This window comes from Anabrus simplex, chromosome 1, assembly GCF_040414725.1.
Source record: "Anabrus simplex isolate iqAnaSimp1 chromosome 1, ASM4041472v1, whole genome shotgun sequence".
In the NCBI taxonomy this organism is placed as follows: Eukaryota; Metazoa; Arthropoda; class Insecta; order Orthoptera; family Tettigoniidae; genus Anabrus; species Anabrus simplex.
Window position 1 is genome coordinate 988420097 of NC_090265.1, and position 17100 is coordinate 988437196.

General features: G+C 37.3%; 1 protein-coding gene across 4 annotated transcripts in view; it reads right to left on the minus strand.

The window, feature by feature from the left end:
- Nucleotides 1–17100, minus strand: part of sxc (O-linked N-acetylglucosamine (GlcNAc) transferase sxc) — a 378462-nt gene that overhangs the window by 14471 nt on the left and 346891 nt on the right. For all 4 annotated transcript variants that reach the window (XM_067136873.2, XM_067136875.2, XM_067136874.2 and 1 more), the window contains 2 exons: nucleotides 16574–16826; nucleotides 11992–12115 (listed from right to left, as the gene is read on the minus strand). In XM_067136873.2, the coding sequence (XP_066992974.1) occupies nucleotides 11992–12115; nucleotides 16574–16826 (377 nt within the window). The remainder of the gene's footprint in view (nucleotides 1–11991; nucleotides 12116–16573; nucleotides 16827–17100) is intronic.

Sequence of the window (17100 nt, forward strand, 5' to 3'; positions counted from 1 at the left end):
AATATACCACATTTATGGATATCTACATTGTGGCGGTAATTCATTTTATTATCATAATGTTTAATTTCGTACGTTTGTTGTCTCTTTTTTTATTAATGCATACCCTAGTATGTTTTGTTTGGCATCTCCGAAAATCGTGTAAAGTACGTGGAGACATAAAATTATTATTATTTGTAAGCTACGTTGGTGAGTAAAACATTTGTTTTAATTGGATAGTTTTTATCACGATTTAAACTTACTTCTCTTCAAACATATACCTATATTGACCCGAGATACGAGATATTAAATGATCACTTTGTTAATGATCTCGCCTGCTGTATAAATAGCAACAACCACGAATATTTCTCAACCAAAGTAAACTCATTTCCTCATCCCGAGGTGGTACAGCTCATTTTTAGATGCACCCCCAGTGGAGGGGAGTTATATATACCGCTTTTACCGCATATCAACCTTCCTGCCATTCGTAAATCTCTGGCAGTACGGTACAGGGAATCGAAGTCAGACTCCCGAGAACAGCAACTAATTGTGCTAACCATTACACTGACGGACATTATTAACTACAAAACACAGACATATAGCATGACTGATGCATGCTTGCAATGCACGGATCGGACACGAAGCTAGGCCTATTCATCTGTTTGTGCAACGTTATCAGAGCTGCAGTAGACCTACGCTATGGAGCCAGACATTTCTTAACTACGAAACACAGATGTACCGCATGGATTCGACGCGTTTTAATTGCATAGGTCGTACGGACAAAACTATTCACAAATTTGTGCGATGTAATCAGAGCTGCAATAAGACTTATACCCGCTTTGAAGAAGAATCATTCTTGTTCTCTGACGAATTATGTTGGGGGTCTTATACGCAAGATTTTTTAAAAATTTTCTTCATCTCGAAAAGCCAGGTGGGGTCTCATACACGAGTAAATACGGTATTTCTTTCCTTTCATTTTTTCTTGTTGCACAGAATAAGTTATTTTATTTTTCCTTTCCTTTTCATTATTCTGTAAAGAATGGCTAAGGAGTGCAAGTGTAGGGACTGTGGATGTGGCCAGGCATTAACCAGTACGAGTGAGGAGTTGGAGTTTGAGGGAGATACCGTATTTACTTGTGTATTAACCCCTCGCGTATTAGACAATCGCTGGCTTTTCGAGACGAAGAAAATGAAAAAATCTCGCATACAAGACCCCCCAACGTAATTCGTCAGAGAATAACAAAGATTCCGCTTCAAAGCGGGCACAAGTCTTACTGCAGCTCTCATGACATCGCCCAAATTTATGAATAGTTTCGTCCATACGACCTACGTAATGAAAACACTCGTCGATGTCATGCGGTACATCTGTGTTTTGTATTTAAGAAATGTCTGCCTCTGTAGTGTAGGCCTACTGCAGCTTCGCTGGCGTCGCACAAGTAGGTGATTAGTTTCGTGTCCGACCTGTGCATTGCAAGCACGCATCATTCATGTATATATCTTCGTGTTGTGTAGTTAAGAATGTCCGCCAGTGTAATGGTTAGCACAATTAGCTGCCATTCTCGGGAGCCTGAGTTCAATTTCCGGTACTATATTGCCAGAGATTTACGAATGGCAGGAAGATTGATATGCGGTAAACATGGTACATGCAATTCCCCTCTACTGGAGGCCTGTCTAAAAAGAGCTACACCACCTCGGGATGAGGAAACAAGTTTACTTTAGTTAAGAAATATTCACAGTTGTTGCTATTAATATAGAAGGCAAGATCATTAACAAAGTGATCGTTTAAAATCTCGTAACTGGGGCCAATATAGTTCTTTTGTTAGAACTAAGTTTAAAACGCGATAAAAACAATCCATTCATAGCTATTGTTTTACTAGCCAACGTATCTCACAATTAATAATTTTACGTCCCCACTTAACGATTTTCGGAGATGCCAACAAAACATACTATGCGTTAATAAAAAAAATGGAGACAACAATTGCATGAAATTAAACATTATGATGATAAAACTCATTACCGCCACAACTGCAAATATCCATAAATGTGGTAAACTTTCCTGTTATTTATTTTTAAACTTCCCGTCGTGGAATTTCTGGCACTATGCCGGCACTTTATAGCATACCTAACTAAAACAATGCAATCTCTTTTATCTCATTTACAGCTGTTTAGGTAAATCGTGATGTGATAAATGTAGAGAACAAGCATAAAATATAGTTTAAAATAAGGGTTTGACTTTCAATAGCCGCAATTATGCAAAGAACGCTTTCAGTCACTAACATACGCTAGTTATCAGCTGGTGGTTTGGCACGCTTTCTGCAACACGTCTTTGTTCGGAAGGAAACTCCCCAGAAACCATTTGGGAATAGATTCTCACTGTTTGGACTCAATAGTCAGGAACGATACTATTTTTAAAAGTTTCAAAAACAGAACCTTGAATGCTCTCGATGCATGGCTGACGAGAGGGCAGTGAAGATGACATCCCTTGGAATGACGACACACCGGTAGGAGGGAAGTTAGCGGTGTAAGATAATTAAAATGAAAGCAGTGATCAGGTTTACTGTGTGATAGGCCTACTGCTCAACTGAGATAGACAAATGACTGGCCATCGAGTTATTTTGTATCAATATTGCATAATATGATAATACGATACCGTAAGTAATAATGGCTCCAGCAGTTCAGAGATCTGCCATCAGTTAGCACTTGACAGGGCATCATTCCAAGACATACATGCCGCATTTACTCGTGTATTTGACCCCTTTTTTCCCACTTTTACAGCCAAAAAATGTAAAAATGTAAAGGGGAGTCCAATATGTGATTACCTCAAATTTTGTGCAGTGAACACATGATTTCTAGGCTATATAAAAGGCTATAAATTGTACAGTAAACATTATACACTGTTCTTTAATAACAAACCTATGAAAATATTTGAGGTATACTGGCTAATACGGTTGAACCCAGCAAACAAAAATTACCTACCACTTAAAGACTTTGTCATGATCTTGATATCTGAAAGTGTAGCTGTAGTAGGAATCTTCATCTTACCAATATTTGTACTTTCAGTACAAGAGCCTCCAGGTCATCCTTGCTTTCAACTGTTAAAGTGGTGTCATCTGCATAATGTAGGTTGTTTGTATTCAGACCACCAATCCTAAATCCACGAAAGGTCTCATAAGTTCCAGCTTCTCTTATGATGTAATCAGCATATAAGTTGAACAAATAAGGAGAGTATACATCCTTGCCTTACCCCCTTACCAACTGAAAATCAGTCTGTATCACCATGCTCAGTTCTGTGGCCTCTAGTTGCAGATAGGGTTTATGCATCAGGACAATGAAATGTTCAGGCACACATCCGTCTAAGAACATCCCAAATCTTGCTGTGATTTACAATATCAAAGGCTTTCTCATAATCAATACAGCACATACAGAGGTCTTTCCGGTATTCCTTTGCTTTCTCTACCATCCACCGCATATCGCTAATGATATCTCTGGTTCCTGTGCCTCTCCTGAAACTGGCCTTAGTTTTTGGTAGGATCTTTAGAAACACCTTATCAGCATATAATATTAGCGCGACTGTACGGTACTTTGTTCAGTCCAACAGATCTCCTTTTTTGGTACAGGGATGTATATGGATTGTTTCCAATCAGTGGGCCATGTTGCAGTCGTCCAAATCTCCTGATATAATGCTGTTAAAACTTTGACCGAACCTTTTTCCATAGCATGCCACATTTCAGCTGTAATTCCATCAATTCCGTCAATCCCAAAGGCCTTTCAGTTTGCTAATGATTTAAGAGCAGACCTTACTTCATCTTCCAATACTAGAGGTTCCAGATCAAATTTAACCAAGTTCTCAGTATACTCTTTCCATCTCTGAACTGACCATTGACATCTTTGACTATTCCTACCACTGTAAGTACTTAGGTTCTTCATAATGTTAGGAGGGTATTTAGGGGTTGTAGTAAGGATGTAAAGGAGAGGGCATATAAGTCACTGGTAAGATCCCAAACAGAGTATGGTTCTAGTGTATGGGGCCCTCACTAGGATTACTTGATTTGAGAACTGGAAAAGATCCAAAAAGAAAGCAGCAAGATATGTTCTGGGCAATTTCTGACAAACGAGTAAAAAAAGGTTGCAAAATTTGGGCTGGGCAAATTTGGGAGTAAGGAGATGAACAGCTCTAACAAGAAGCTGTGACAGAATAGTGATGATAAATTAATAAAATGTACCATTTCATTGCCCTGATCATTTCAAATCGTGGTGTTAAAATAGTCATTTTGCCGTGAATAGCGATAAAGTGTCAGAAATCATGAGGCAGAAAAATACAAATTATAATATAAGATGTGCGGAATTAAATAGGCCGTGAATATCTTGTAAGAAAGTACAGACATGTGGAATCAAACAGGCCATAAACGTGAAGTAAGAAAGTACAGACCAACGGAATCCAAGTGGCCGTGATTTGTATGAATGCAGTGACTTTTAATTGGAAGAACCAACAATAGGAACAGGGGAACATCGCATGAAGTTACCAGAAAAAGATTTACGATTGGATTGATACGCAAGAAAAACAGAAGGTTTAAAAGGGATACTTCCTAAATTATTGTGAAAACAAATTGTATTATAAAGTTATAACGATACATTTCTCGTAATCGTAATAGAAATTCCGTGTGGAGTATCGAAGAAAAGGATGAAGTTAATAATTGAGCGCAGATTGGGAATTAACAAGAGTGTATCAAAGATTTATTATTCGAGACGTTGAAAATGGATCAATTAATGTATCTAATCAAAACAAGGCAACATTTAAGATACCTCTTATATCATTCAAATTAAAAGATTGACATTTGTCACATCATAACCTACTTTGCTCAACATAAGCATAGTTCAAGGAAGATCAATAAGTAGCATGATTATCAAACTAATGATGTTTTCAAATATGTGTTTTATGCATGTCTTCGAGAGCTACAGGATGACTAACTAGACTGAAGATGGGATTGACGTCTGGCGGTAACCCACCAACCATTCCTATGGACCCGAGGATCGAGATGGATTTAGGTAATCTTCCAAAACTTATAAACACTCCCATGCGTACGAAAGATAACACTTGCAAATGAAGTGCTTTGCTAGCAATGTCAGCTTTTTCTCAAAGAATTATGCCGTGCATAATGTGATCTGAGATATTTGAAATGAGAATATGTAGCATATTGAATTGTAGGTTATCGAGATCGGATACGACGTCAACTTAATGCCAAATGAAAGTAGATACAGGCTTAATATGTTCGTACTTTGATAAGAGAAGTGTGCGTCGATATGAATGATAGTTGTTGATCCATATAACAGAAATTGTGATAAGATACTGAATCTATTGAATTGAGCGATACTTTGAACAGAGTTAATGATGTTTATATTCGCGGTGAAGGCATATATGTAGGAAATATTGAGGTAAGATTGGTGAATGTTATAAATAATATATGCATTGATATATTAGGTGTGGAAGTATGACTAAGACAACATCGAATAAGGAAGGAATTCGGTGTAAGGCTAATTGATGTCAGTTTATTTTAAGCAGTTATGGATCAGGATATATTTGACGCTTATAGCGACATGTAATATGGCTTGTCTTATTATATGAGTTGATGACATTTGGTTAGCGAACTTGCAGGTTAATAAGAAAGTACGATCATCAAAAATAACTCCAGATAACCTATAGTAGAGTATAATGACGGCATATTCTAAGAGAACTGTACATGTTACTCAATATTTAAAATGATTTAAGTTGGAACAGCAAACCATTGACGGTAGTGTCTTCATACTGTTATGTTATTGCTATTTGCAAGTGTGGAAGATTCATCTATGGTAGTCCTAATAACATTCTCCAACGATTGGCTGGAACTTCCTGGGGAGTGGATGGAAACACATTAAGGACAACATCTCTGGCCTTAGTCTATTCTGCAGCAGAATACTGCTCTGGTGTTTGGCTTAACAGTGCTCACACACAGCTAGTAGATTCACAACTTCGTCAAACCATGCGAATCATAACTGGTACACTTCGTGCTACACCGACCCAATGGTTACCGGTTCTCAGCAATATACTACCTCCACATATCAGGAGACAGACGGCCCTTTTTCAGCTATGGACCAGAATGCTAAAGAATGAACGTCTACCTGTTCATGAGGATATCAGACAGAAATGCACACGCCTGAAGTCTCGCCAGCCTGCTTGGAAGACAGCCGTGAAGATAACATCTAGTGAATTCAACCCCACCTCTAAATGGTTAACAGAGTGGTCTTTATCCCCAGCTCGGGCAATAGTGGATATTAATAACCCATCCACAAAGCTGGCAGGCTTTGATCTGCCACGTTGCACCTGGAGTAGACTAAACCGCATGAGATGTGGAGTAGGTAGAACAGCATCCACTTTACACACCTGGGGCTGGTCAGTTTCTCCATACTGTGATTGTGGGGAGGTAGTGCAGGAATGTCCACTCCGTGCTTTCACTGGCACCATGGAAGACCTCAACACAGCAACACCCGAAGCAGTGAAGTGGGTGGCGGGTTTGGACATTCACATTTAGTGACATGTACATCACTCGCACTCAAGTGTGTATATATGAACTGTCAGAGTTGATAGGTGGATAGCGATGTAAATATATTGTGTTTTCTTCTTGTACTTTCAAACTTTGTAAATTGCTTTCTTTAACTGTATAGATATGATAATTTGTATTTACTTTGTACTCATCTTTCACTGGTTGTGTAAATAGTTTATGGGTTGTCATTATTCATCATACGCCAAATAATAATAATAACCATTAGCAATCAGTTGATTGGATTTATAAAGCCTTACGACCTTAATATAACCTATTCACAAACTTGTTGAGATTTTATTGAAGAATTCTTACATATTTCTTAAGGAATATTTTGAATATGTCCAAGTATGATCAAAAATATACACAGTCGACTCTCGATAATTTGAAGTTTTCTCCTTGTCCCTTGAAAAATACTCGATAAATTGAAGAAAAAAAAATCAATGTTATTTGGTCCCGTCGGTAATTTGAAGTTGTAGGAATGGCATCTTGCTTGCCGACATTCTATAATTTGAAGTCGGTGATTACAGTATGCATTGTTATCGTGCACAGACCTGTTGTTTGTTTACATCAATAATGAGATGTATGAGTGAGTTTGCAGTCCTGAGTCTTCTTTCAAACGTTAAAGTGTGGTACAGTATGTTAACGTTTGATTTGTGTAATTTTTAAGCATCACAATGAGTTCAAGAAAGAACAAGTGTCTTTCCATAAGTGAAAAAAAGTGTGTGATTCAAGCTGTGGAGGATGGACAATTAAAAAACACATGTCGCCAAACAGTTTGGTATTTTACCATCAACACTGTCGATGATTTTGAAAAATAAAGATCGCATCACCAAAAGTGCCTTAAGTGCGAGTAGAAAAAGGTCACGTCAGGGTGAATTTCCCCGTCTTGAAGAGTGCTTGCTTAAGTGGATTCGTCAGTGAAGAGGACAAAACGTTCCCCTGGGCGGTTTCATGTTTAAGGAAAAAGCCAAGTCTTTTGCGCAGTCTCTCGGGATTAAAGGATTTGCAGTGAGGGGTGGCTTTCAAATTTCAAAAACCGACACACCATCACATTTGAAAAGATCTGCGGAGAGAGCGCCAGCGTTGATAGTTCCATTTGTTCCGAATGGATTGACGAACTAAATGAACTTTGGAATGGCTATGACCCAAGGAACATCTTCAACACAGAAGAAACCGGGCTTTTTTATAAATGTCTTCCTGATTGCACCCTGACGTTCAAAGACGAGAAGTGTCTTGGAGGGAAACTGAGCAAGGAAAGAATAACTGCCCTTCTAGCATGTAACATGGATGGATCTCAAAAGTTGAAACCACTCATTATAGGGAAATCTGCCAAACCACGCTGCTTCAAAGGAATAAAATCATTGCCCACAGCTTATAGGTCAAACAAAAAAGCATGGATGACGACAGAGTTGTTTAATGAATGGCTGACCTCGGTTAACAGTGACATGAAAAAGGAAAAACGCAAAATCTTGCTGTTTTTGGACCACTGCACCGTGCATAATAACCCACCACCATTAGACCACGTAAAATTGATTTTCTTTCCACCCAACACGACATCAAGATTGCAACCATTAGACCAAGGCATTATTCAAAATTTAAAAACTCTCTACTGCAGAGAAATTGTTTCTCTTGTGCTGGATAGCATTGAAAAAGGTGAGAAGGTGAACATAACAGTTTTGACCACTATAATCATGATTGATAAGGTCTGGAAAAATGTCAACCCTATCACCATTTATAACTGCTTCAAAAAGTGCAGGTTTAAGCAAACCGAAAACGTGGAACAGTCATCAGAGCCGCCAAAATTTACGAATTTTGACTCAGGACGGGGACTTCTACCGAACTGTGGAGAGTTAACGTTTGAGGATTACGTTCAAGCTGACGATTACATCGGTGTCCACGGTGCCCTAACCGATGCTGAACTGATGGATTTAGCCTCTCTGGATGAGGACGAGAAAGTAAACGAAGAAGAACAACCGCCAATTCCAGTCACATTGAGCGAGGCAAGGACAGATCTTACTACCCTACGCTCCTACGCCCTCAGAACGGACATAAGTGACGATTTCTTCTCAGCTCTCACCACTATCGAAAATTCATTGGACCATGATAGATGGAAGTCGCTCACTCAAAAGAAAATTACAGACTTTTTTTTCAAAATGAACATTTCTGTATGAACATTCAAATGAACATTTTATAACTGTACAAATGTTGTGAAAGAAATGAGTAAGTATAAGTGAAATTCTTGTTTATTTGAATTTTTCCCTCCCTCCCTCTTGGTTACTAGAACTATTATTTTGAACTCTCGGTAAATTGAACTTTTTCTCTGGTCCGTTGAGTTTCAAATTATCGAGAGTTGACTGTATATATATTTTTTATGTTCATTGGTATATCAGCTTAGATAGCAATTGAAAGCTACACATGTGAAACATTGCTTACTCCATCTACGTTATTAATGATGTAGAGTCATAAACATGAAATAATGTTAGGATGATACACCAAAAAGAAGCATTCTATTTTATTATTTTTCAATAATTATGTACATATATAAAAAATCAATATTATGTAATCGTTTAATATCTTAATAGAACTTAGCAAGAAGTTAGGATTTGATATTTATTGTGAATTTGACAGTTCTTAGATATTATTCCCAGAGAATTTCATTTTAGTTTATTCTTAATGTAACAGTTCTTTAATTTTGAGTTAGCCAGGGGGAATGATGGAATTATTTATGTTAGTTTAGAGGACTAAACATTTTAATTTTCTTTTATATGAGACTGAGGGCATGTAGAAGGTAATCCACGTCAGGTCAGAAGAGCTTCCAGAAATAATATAATTCTGCAGAAAATTGAGGAAAGTAATTGTTTATGGAAGAAGATGAGACCGTGGATGTTGATAAAAAAACTGATAATGTGAAAACGAAACTAATGAATAAGGTGATAACTTCTAGGCAATTAATTTTCTTATTTTTAATGAGATACGTACATGTACATATGAATAATTATCAACTTATCCTACGTACAAATATAATTTTGAATAAAATTAGTATTCAAGAATTTAACTTATTAATATTATTATTTATAGGTTATAAAATTAATTTAAGGTAATTTCATAATGGGAATAATTGAATTTAAGATCGTTTGCATTTTGATTTAATGACCTGATAGTCATGCAGATATGCTGAATATTAGAGGCGCATTTCTCAGTCGGATTCATGTAAAAAAATATAATATTTTAGTTTGATATAGGATTATCCCTGAGTCAAATAGCATAGCTAGCTGGAGATTTTCTTGAACACCGGTGTGTATTTAATTGAAAGAAAGAATGACTCCCATATGAGGCACAAAAAAAGAAGAAAGATGCCGCGGGACTCAAAACGAACGGGACAAGGAAGATTGGTCGCCCTAACACGGTTCAAGAAAGACTGTCACCCAACAGTGGGACTTGAAAAGAAAGATAGGGGACACCCAATAACCAGGCGGTTCAAGAAAAATTGGTGCCCAACAGTGGAGCAAGACTGAGAGCGCCCAGCACAGTTACAAAATAAATATAGGGCTCACCAAGAAGAATCAATGCCCAGCAATGAGGCAAGACTGAGAAAGAGGGTAGCATGACCAAGAGAAAGAATAATTAAGAGAACTTGATGTATGATTGTGAAGTAAGACTGAGAGGAAGAAGAAAATGATTAGAATGGGACACTTATGATGGAGATCAAGAGAAGAGAAGGATAGTAGAAATTATTTCATGCTACTATAGTACATAGAAGAAAAAGAGAAAAGAAGGGCAAATCAAGAATCAAGCGAGAAGATATGCGGATTCATATGGGAGCGGAAGAAGAGACAAATAATAATAATAATAATAATAATAATAATAATAATAATAATAATAATAATAATAATAATAAATTGCAATAATAATTTGAATAATTGATAGGTTAAGATGATTGATTATATTAATTCAGATTATGATAGGATTTTATATTAAGACAGATATGGTTAATAGGATAATAATTTAAGAAATACCAAGAATGCTTCTTTTTGAGTTTCATGAGTGACTTTGATAGTAGGATGGTTGGTTTATTGGGGGAAGTCAGATTGTCAATCCCAAATTGGATTGAAGTATTGATATAATTATTGTGATTGTAATCTATACATATATAGAGAAATAGGAAATTTAGCGGAACTTAAAAATACAAATATTAAAATGACCACTATAAATCAGTTACGCTCGCAATTCGAGGAGTATCAGAAGGAGTAGGAAGAGAGATTACAAGAAAGGGATGAGGAGATAGAGAAGATAACCAAGGAGTTAGAGAAGGCGAAAGAAGACCAGAAAGGAATAGTAAAAATATTGAAAGAGATGAGCAGAAAACAAGAAGAAAATTAACAAGAGATGATGAGAAAACAAGAAGAGATATAAAAGAGGCAACGAGAAGAATTATTTGAAAAGTTTCGAGAAGAGTACCAACAGAAACAAGAAGAGCTGCAGCGAAACCAAATGGAAGAGAGAAGAAAATTGGAAGAGAGGCAAAAGGAGATGATGAAAACAGAAATTGGTAAAATCAGAAGAGAAGTTTTCGAAATAAAAACTGGATTAACTAATTTTCAAACCGAAATGATTGAGACAATAGAAAATAAGAATAAAGAGATCTACGAAGAAGTAAATAGAATCAGAGGGGAATTAACAGAAAGTTAGAAGTGTACTCAAAGCTTGAAAGAGGATGAGATCAAGAGACTAACGGACAATATGGAGTCAATAAGAATCGATTCACAAGAAAAATGGAATCAGTACGAAGGAAAGATAGAAAGAACGATGAACAAAACAATGGAAGTGAACTTTATTACAGCGCATGACCAGATTGGAGATAAAATGGGGATAATAAAAGAAGAAATAGAAAAGAATAAGAAGAAAATTGAAAGAAAGAATGACTCCCATACGAGGGACAAGAAAAGAAGAAAGATGCTGTAGGACTCAAAACGAATGGCACAAGGAAGATTAGTCGCCCTAACATGGTTCAAGAAAAATTGTCACCCAACAGTGGGACTTGAAAAGAAAGATAGGGAACACCCAATAACTAGGCGGTTCAACACACACCTAAATTAAGTTTGACGTCTCATACCTCAATATACAGTACATATTCCAAATTGCCTATAATAGTGTATGTAACTTTCCTGAACTTCGATATCCTCACTCTAATCTCGTTTTAAAGGATCTTGTTAAGGAAAGTCTACTGCTGTACATAAACAGAAACTACTGCACATTATTTCATGTACATACATTTAAATGTAAGCTAAAAATTCAATTAAAACATGTTAAATGTATTTACTCAACACTTACACTGGCAACGAACAAGTAAGTAAACATGAATAGTGAGAAGAATTAGTTGAATACTAACATTAGAAGTTACAACCCGACTGCAAGAAACTAGACAATGTGTACTTACTATTCCCTGTCTGTTCCAAGTCTGATAGCTATCTCTTGATATTCTTGACGGGTACGTGCTATCAGCTCAGGGCATCCTAGAGTTGCCAACTGAGATGCTGCCACTCTCGACGCCAAGGTTTCACCTTAATATAAAAGGAAAATTGTCACCACTTTTATTATATAAAGTGCAAAGGGTGGTGGTGGTGGTGATGGTGGTGGTGGTGGTGGTGGTGGTGGTGGTGGTGATAATGATAATAGAACTTCTAGGCCAATATTGGCATGGTTTATTAGAAGATAACATGTTTTTCATGCAAGGAATTAAACAAAGACTCGTTTTGATCAGTTTTTGGATGGTAGGGAAAGATGTAAAACAGTTATCTCAAGTACTAATCATGATGCCAACTGATGCATGCTCCATTCATTTGATTTTAATGAAATCCAAGATCCTTTGTTTGTTTGTGTGTACTGTTCTCTATTTGGATAAAGAGTGCATGTGTTTTGCAGAAGGATATAAGATATGATGCACCTTAATGAGTTTTTAGGAATCTGGGCAATAATAAGTAGCAGTTGTGAGAAGAAGAGAAAACATCTTTAGTTTATCTTTGACTTAGGCATAGATATCAAGGATAATTTAATAAAAAACCACCTATTCAATACTTTCCACGTTTAATGTGGTTATTATCTACATGATTTTATGTAGACTTATTTGGTCAGGTACATGTTTCACCCATTATTTTGGGCATCTTCAGCCTGTAAACAACCTTTAGGTCAAGGTTTGGGACCTTTTTAACCAATATAAACATACCAATATATACACTATATACAATATATACAAACATAAGTCAATACAGTAAAGTTTTTTGGTCCTAATCTATCTAATATGGAAAATGTCCAAAACTAAAATGGATCTTCTTTTCGGTGAAGAGGATTGCATATCGGGGTTTATGTGACCCCTATATCATATCAAGTTCTTGACGTATCGTGTCTGGTGACAGGATGTGTCGTCAACAATAAGTGGAGATTTGAACTGATTGTAGGTTGGTCAAGATTGAAAATATAAATTTAAATTAAATGTGTTTTTAACTTGGCAGTTCTATTCTGGTTAACTTAAAATGTTCAAAACTAAAAATAAAATGAAACGGATCTTCTTTTTTCTTGAGAAGGGGTGATATTAAAACTGGAGCTTGTCTGACCCACGATTTTCATTTTCATGTTCTTGACGTAACTAATATTTAAATGTGTTGTCGTGCACAAGTGGAGATTCAAAAGCCGATTGTTGTAGGTAGACTGGTCAAAAACGTTGTGAATGAAACTGTTAGCGTCTTGACTTTGGGTCTCATGTAACGTCAAGGAATTGACAAGAGTACAATATTTAGCTGTTTCATAGTTTTAGGCTGCTGCTTAATTGGGAAGAAACATCCTAGACACTTGATACAGTCTTGTGTGAAAATTGTTCCCGTTGATGTGTTGCTTGGTCTTTGGGAGGGATCTTAAAGAATATCTGTAATGAAGTAGAAAAATAATTTTGAATTAAAAATTTTTTGAGCACGCGTTGTGATAAAATGTATTAAATTAACACCTCTTAACTGTAAAATGACTTACTTGTTCAGTTAATACTAGATGGATCTGTCTGTTCCGGCAGCGCCTGTCTTATCACCATTTCTACTCCTGATGTTGTACTGGTGCGGTAATGGAGGGGCGGGGCATGGAGGGAGAGTGGGGGTAGGCTGGTCTATGGGCGTGTGTGCTGTTGCTGGAGGGGAGTTTCTAGAAGCAATATGGGCGGGTTTAACTTTTGGCATGATGGATGAAGCATTTGAGTGTGGAGATTTAAATAATTAAGGGATTTTGTTTTGATCTTGTAAATTATCTTTGACTATCGGCATATTATAATTATAGGCTACATATTAACACTGCCTTGGCCTCACAAGGCAAAAGAGCACAATAATGAAATTGTGCATTTATGCTTTAGAAAGTGTGGCAAAATCATGGCTCTGAACCACTGGTAATACAGTGGAACCTCGATTATCCATTCCCGGAAAATACGTTTTCCCGGAATATGTGTTCAAATTACGTGGTCCCGCAAGCATCGTAATTAAATCACGTTGTAAAAGTCCCGCATTATCCGTTCCTCGAAGAAACGATTTCCCGGATCAACTGTCCAGAAATTCCAGTCCCATCAATGCTAAATCCTCGATCAATCTTTTTTAATAAACTGTATCTCATGAAAGGACGGCTATGGCATACTTAAGGATCTTCGCGTTAACGTCCCATCATTGCGATAATTAGAACAAGTACTGTACTGGTACTGGAAAAGCGATAGGCGGTGAACTTGCATAAGAGACCATCTTAGCATCACATTCGGGTGGTATTGTTTAGAGAATCTCAGAAAATCATAAAGCAGAGAGTGGCCACAACAATTGTAAGGAGACACGGCTAATTTCGACGGCTCTGCTTGAAGACAAAACGAGTTTTGTCAAATGTTCGCACTTATAAAACGTCTATATTATGTCCAGGGTTAGATGTTTATATTTTTACATTTTTTCGATCGTACTGCCAAACAGGTTTTCGGCACTTTGCTCAGGGCACTGTAGAGTAACTGGGCTTTCAGGCAGGAATCGAAACTTAACACAAATTCAGTATTTTTGATATTATCATACATGATTATGTTAGCGAGACCAGAACAGATGTTACACCTTACATTAAAAAAGAACACGGGACATCTTGGGATTAGCTATTAGTGTTTAGGTCCTAATGTAAGACTGGGAATTTTACATTTTCGTGTTAAAATACCAAACGCCGGAGTCGTTTTACTTTTGCACGTTAAATTTAAATGGCTGGTATCATTTCCACTCGTACTGAGGTGCAGCGAGCTCAAGGTCACGAATAACCGCAATTTCTGAAGTTTTGATGATATTTCTTTTATCTTTCCAATTTGATTGGATTTGTGACGGGCAGAATTGAATATAATGCATCCGAGAACTTTGAAGAATCGATACTTACATTCGTAACCATGTTTTCGAGTTCAACATAACCTTTAAAAGTCTATGTAGGCCTAATTTACGCAGTATGAGATTTCCAGAAACTGACTACGAACAGTATACCGGAGACCAAATTACAATGAAAGATTAAGAAATAAAGGGATTTCGGCATCATGTTGGGTGCTTTTGTATCTACTGTGCTTTATTTTATTAGATGAGAGAATTAAAAATTACTTTCGGTCGATTGTCGTTTGGCTTGGCGTTATTAGATTTTTCAAAGAGTTTGGCTAGCCTAATCAAAGTTGCTGAACTGAAAGAAGTTTACACGGGAAACTGACAAAGATTCCCCTGTAAAATTGAAAATAAAGTATCGAGATTTTGAACTCGCGTACCGGTAATTAAAGCGGTTTTACGGTCTAACATGCCTGCCCGGGTTCGATTGCGACCAGGTCAGGCAATTTTACCTGGATATAAGTACGGTTCCAGGTCCACTCAGCCTATGTGTTTACCTTTAATTGTGGAGCTATTTAATGGTGAGATGGCGACCCCGATCTAGAGAGCCAGGAATATCGGCTGAGAGGATTCATCGCACTGACCATGCGTCACCTCGTAATCTGCAGGCCTTCGGGCTGAGCAGCGGTCGCTTGGCAGGCAAAGGCCCATTGGGGCTGTAGTTTGGTTTGGTTTAGGAGTTTTTGTATGATTATAATTATACATATTTCATTTTTGTGATGTTTAGCCAAATTGTTGATGGTTTTCATTCATTCCCGGATTGTCCGCTTTCCCGTGTTGAACGTTTTATTTTCATGGTCCCTCGAAAAACGGAGAATCGAGGTTTCGCGGTACAATATTTAATTGCACAAGCTAAGAGTGTCATTTCTACTGGCTTACTAAAAACAAGATAACATATTACAGATGAAAAATTGGTGAAATGACCAAGAGAGTGGAAATTATGTGAGGAAAACTGGGTACTGAAGATGGAATTGGATGGGAAAAGGAAAACATGAAGATGGAGAAAGAAATAATTTCAAAGTACCTGAAGAAGACAATCCTACATGAGCAATGGACAAAGGAAATGCAAAGCAGAGGAAGTTCATCAATTAAACACAGTAACTCTGAATAAATATTACACAAGCTGCTGAAATCAGTAGAATGCTCGAATGACACCCAACTGTACACTGTGTGGAAACCGATCACAAAAGCTATGGATTTTCTTAAAAATGGGAACCACATCATCATGGTGGAGAAGAGTACAGTAGGATCTCTTAGCCATATTGCTCTTGCGGTAGCATCTCCACGGATGCCATGGGTTGATACTCCAAGGTAGGAAAGTGGAAAAGCTTAACAACACAAATGTTATCACGACAATGTTATTAAAGCAAGTAAACTGACAGGTTGCAGCAATACCTATGATACTATCAGATATGCCTTTTCACTTCAGGAGACAGCCATTCTCAAGCCTGCAGTGTTTTACAAATGATCATAAATAAAACCCAGATTAAGAAAACCCACAGTCTTCCTATAAATTATTGCAGCTGCTTACAGTGGCTGTATATCCGGTGATGAAGATCAACACTGCCTCTTAGTGGAAGGAACATGTGAAATGTCAGTTCTACATACCTGGGAGAGTGACAACAGGAGTGCCAGTCCATAATACATCCATGCTGGTAGTGTGGCCATTACATAAAGGAGTATCTAAGCACACATCAGCCAGTTGTCCACGTCGAACATGCTCTTCCTTGGCAGCTACATTACTGAATAGAATTCGGCCAGGTGGGAGACCCAACTGTTGGGCAGCAGCTTGAAGATTAGGCTCACCAACAGCAGGAAAACGTAGAAGCCACAATACTGCATTGGGTACATTCTTCAAGATCTGTAACATTACATTAGCCATGAAATCTCTTTTGCATGTTAAAGCACTCCCATTAAATTATAATAGAAAAATAAGGGTGGTAAGAAAATCCTAATAAACTATAGAAAGAAATTTATGTCAAAAGGACGTAAATGTAATACAAAGTTCTGTACAGAACTACAAGTGTCCAATAATCTTTTCTCATAAGTAGTATTCAACATTAATATCTTGTTACCTTGAGACCACTAAATACCACATACGATCAATGCCAATGAACCTATCCTTGCTTCTTCTG